General features: G+C 44.0%; 1 protein-coding gene across 3 annotated transcripts; it reads right to left on the bottom strand.

Annotated features, from left to right (window-relative positions):
* Positions 1–232: 232 nt before the first annotated feature.
* LOC100824651 lies at positions 233–3,276 on the bottom strand. Of its 3 annotated transcripts, none has more exons than XM_010229493.2 (9): positions 3,072–3,276; positions 2,808–2,977; positions 2,650–2,712; positions 2,485–2,504; positions 2,333–2,377; positions 2,080–2,147; positions 1,316–1,455; positions 693–781; positions 233–561 (listed from the first exon to the last, which is right to left on the bottom strand). In XM_010229493.2, exons 1-9 carry the CDS (start codon positions 3,160–3,162, stop codon positions 435–437), a joined length of 813 nt encoding a protein of 270 aa, XP_010227795.1. In that variant the 5' UTR covers positions 3,163–3,276; the 3' UTR covers positions 233–434. The 3 variants fall into 3 exon arrangements, with proteins under 3 accessions (XP_010227795.1, XP_014751984.1, XP_010227796.1); XM_014896498.2 differs by having other exon boundaries at positions 693–772; XM_010229494.2 differs by having other exon boundaries at positions 1,316–1,413.
* Between the last annotated feature and the right edge of the window lie 1,145 nt (positions 3,277–4,421).

Raw genomic sequence — 4,421 nt, 5'->3', positions numbered from 1 at the left:
TTATGAAAAGAAACGGAAGGGGTAACTAATCTGTGTTACTCTCTCCGTCCAACAAAAGATGTCTCAAGTTTGTTAAAATTTGGATGTATCAAAATGTGACTCAGTGTAAAGATGCATTGAAATTTAGTCAAAATTGAGTTATTGGACCGAGGGAGTACTTAAGTTTAAAGCTGTTCTTCTCGTCATCGTATCATGAGCAGATGGTGAAAGCGAGAGGAGGGACACGCAGGAATGCGAACGAAACTAGCGCAATAAAGAAACAGAGATAGTGAAATTTCTTTGCACCGTTTTTCAGCACTAGACAGCAACATGGATGCATCGAAGTGTACAGCCAGTTGATCGAATGACTTCTACCAATTTTACCAACCACCTAACAGGAACTCACATTCACCAGTCCAAACTTGTCCATGCACAGCAACCAGCACTTTGTGTAGCTAGTTCGCCACCACTGGCGCCTCCTCCATCCCAACCATGTTGTTGACTCCACAGCCAGGGCAAGCGTAACGCCTCTGCAGCTCCTCAGTGAGTGAAGCATGCGCTTTCTCCACTTCAGCTACCCGCTTGTTTGGAGTCAAAGAAAGATTCCACCAACACAAATGGATGAGCGGAAACAAAAGCTCAGTGAGATTACACAAGAAAAGGCTGCACATAGTGATTTTTAGAACTAACGTGGCAGCTGGTAAAAAGGATATCCCCCGAGCTCTTGCAACTGCTTCATCTCTCCCACCACAGCTTCCATAAGAGTCCTCTTTGCTTGGATAGCAGCCAGTTCCTGACAAAGCTAAAAAACAAGACGAATCTTTTGTGAAAGAGCTATCAAATCTCATATCCAAAATGAATAGTAAAATAATGCACATTCCTGCAAACCAGTCGATATTAGAAGTTTTAGTACTGGATACTCGAAAAATAAGCACTGTATTCCAGTCGATACGAGAAGTTCTAATACTGTATTCCAGTACTGCAGCAGCATCTGCCTAAGTAGGATGTCAGCCCCAGCCATTGACATCCTCTGGGTTAGGTGTTTTATCATAAAACAATGTCTTCAAAACACATAGGGTAAGTATTTTTCAGCAGATGCGCATACAAAAACTAATATGTGCTTTGAGAAACATGAATGCAGATGATACTCACGTGTCCAGTCCATTAGTCCACAGCATGCAAAATTAGTTTGGTAATATACCGAGCAATTTAACTGTCGCTCAAAGATGTTGCGATCTTCCACATAAATTCTTTATAACAAATTCTCTTGTGAAGAAAATAGTCAAGGGACAATGAAAGAAGGATAACAGTGTTCAGGAGGAGAATGGAGACAAACCTTTTCATGATCGAGCAGGTCTTTTTGATACTCCGCATCCAAGGCATGCACCTCAGCATCAATCTTGCTCACCTTATCAACCAAATCTTTCAAAATACCTTCAGAATCAATAGTTTCATTCTTGTCACCGACAATATGACCTACCAAGGCGAACATTTCAGTCTAACAGAAAAGAATAAACTCAGCAAAAGCGTACAGCTATATTGATCATAATACACTGGTGACAAAATATTCACAAGAAAGGAAGCAAGTATCATGCAATTCATATCCTTAACACATTGTAGAGGATGTGATGAACAAAATAGTCACAGAAGAACAACAATCACGGTAACTTGCAGTTCAGTAAAACAACTTAGATTTCATAAGTAGATGCACAACACCTGAATGGAACATTTTTCTAGCTTATTAAACAATCAGGGCTTAGCTTACTATGGAGAAAATGGAATGCAGGAGCAGCTTATAAGCCACCACCTATTATGTGGAACCCTAGTCTTGTATACCTTTAAAAAAGACATCAGATTGACAGAACTAACAATAGAAAGCTTTTAGGTACAAACAATATTAAAGCACAACACAGACGTACAATTCTTACAACCCCAATCATATACATGGTCTATTTTCTAGAAAAAGAAATAACTACGCAGAAGCAAACAAACAGAAATATTATGGGACAATCCATATTTACAGGAGGGCCTTCAAGGGGTTCAGCAATAAGTAGTGTTATGTATGTATGCAACTATGCATTACTAGTTGACATTGCATACCATCTGCTGATGATAGTTCAAAGCCCTTTTTCTCTGCTAATTCTACATGAGCTATCTGTTGAAATTCCCTGCAAAGGAGAAATACATAGTTAGCAAACTAGAAACTTATAAGTTTCAGCTAGCAGGCAAAGCAAGTACCAAATACTAGACATGAACAAGAAAAGGTAGGAAACAAAGGATGAGCGCTAGCTACAGCAGGTTACCAGTGCAGGAAAGAGGAATCATGGATTCATAGCAGGCAAACAGCACATACCTTATCCTTCCATTCAACTCCTGCATCTGGCTGAAGAACTCATATCTGAAACAGCCAGGGCAGGCACATGTATGATTTAGTTGCTACCATAAAAAATTATCCCACTTCAATACAACACAAACAATGCAATAGACAAAGGTAGTTCTACGCACCTCTCACTGTCTCCCTTGCTCTTTTAGAGACATTACATCATGCACCAAAAGCGCAACCCCGATGGTTCCAATTCCAATCATAGAAACCAACATCAACACACAAGAGCGTCATGTTAAAGCAACATAGCAGGGCCTTTATTTTCTGCGATTTCCAACATTCCTGACCTTAAGGGCGTCCAGCTCAGAGCCCACCTTTGAGATTTCCTCCTGGAGATGCGAGATCGTCGCCTAAATGCACCAAAATATGTCCGATCAAATCATGCGAACTGGCGCACAAAATGGGGACATAATTCACCGATTCGGGGCGAGAGATGAGGAGAGACCTCGAGTGCCTGTATTGACGCGGCGGCGATGGAGGCCTGCACCTGGCTCCCCTGCAGCTCCGTCTCCGCGGCCTCCCGCGCGCGCTTCGCGGCCTCGAGCTCGGATGTAGCCGCGTCGGCTGCTGCAAGCACGTCGTCGAGGCGCCGCTTCAGGCCTGACACCGTGCGCTCTGCACCACAAGCGCGGAGTCGAACCTGGGTGAGCTGATGACGCGAAACCCTAGGGCGTTTATGGGCGGCGGCCAGGGACGCGAGGATGCTTACCGCCGTGGGACTTCTCGGCGGCGAAGTCGCGGATGATGGATAGGAGCTGCTTCTGGGGCTCGCCGCCCGCTGCCGACGCCGATGCAGCCATGAGGAGTGGACAGGCGACGATTGCGGAATCTTCTTCCGGAAGGTTCTGGAAGAGGCGGGAGGGTTTAACGGGGCGGGAATGGAGCGGCCGACTTGTCCTTCTGGAGAACTCGAGGAAATGGGGTTTTGCTCGTGAGAGTGAGACCGTCTTTGGTCAAAACAAAACAAAGAGCGTGAGACCGTCTCACTTTTCGGCCCATCACGGACCATAACTCGAAACTATTCCTGCGCGCAGACCTGCCGCCCGAAGGATTTTCCGAACAGGCACGCCACTATCGTGGCCCATTTAGCACTAAAAAAGTAGTACTTCCACGATAAAAGAAAATTTTACAAAAGATTCATATGTTTGAGAAAAACGTTGTACAGTAGTACTTTACACAAGAGAAAAAGGAAAAGAATCTTCCGTTTTAGCATTGGAAGCTATAAATTAAAACCTAACTCAGCGGTGCAAACTGTGCAAAGAAAAACAAAACGGAGTTCCCATTCAAAAATCTATGGAGTGGGGAAAAGTATATTTAAAACAGTCCTAAAAACAGACTAAATATCTATGGAGTGAAAACTAGAGGGTTAATATTTTGGTAACAGGTAAGATCGGCAACAGACGTGGTATAAGGCTAAAATATAATCGACGGTGTCGGAAAAAAGAGGCCGACGGGAGATCGTAGTACTCCTATGACACGAGCCAAATCGAGAGGATATACTAAACAGGACACTACATATAACGGCATCACACGCACGGAAGCTTATGATTGGAATTTGGAAAGCAAATGGCTCACCTATCACACGCATTAGCTGGCCGACACGCGGTATGATCAAATGGTCAATGATCCTGCAGCACAACGAGTACTATATTTATGAATTTTATTTGAGGAAAAGTACTACGGCGTATATTTATTCATGCCCACCCTTTTTTTATTGATCAAACTGTTTGATATTTTGTTCTCGCTGAACAAGTAGGAGTAGCGTCGGCGAGTCGATGCTTGTCATTTGGCGTGTGACTCGCTTAATTAGTGCAATTTGCTTTGTTGTGTGGGGATTAATGCTAGTACTCCGTATTTGCTTTCTAATCTAACCTATAATATGAGCCGATCTGGATGACTGACGGATGATGTGTGTTTTAGTGCTAGGGAAGGGTGGGGCAATCTGGTCGACGTCAGTGAGCTGCCTGTCCCGAAACGGAGGCAGGAGGGCAGAACCTGAGCTGGACGTGGTCATGTCGCTCAGACTCCGGTTCCAGTAACGCAGGAGCACGCTATAAAT

This window comes from Brachypodium distachyon, chromosome 1, assembly GCF_000005505.3.
Source record: "Brachypodium distachyon strain Bd21 chromosome 1, Brachypodium_distachyon_v3.0, whole genome shotgun sequence".
NCBI classification, from domain to species: domain Eukaryota; kingdom Viridiplantae; phylum Streptophyta; class Magnoliopsida; order Poales; family Poaceae; genus Brachypodium; species Brachypodium distachyon.
The sequence above is the reverse complement of the archived record's forward strand: the minus strand, read 5'-3'. Positions and strand labels throughout refer to the sequence as shown.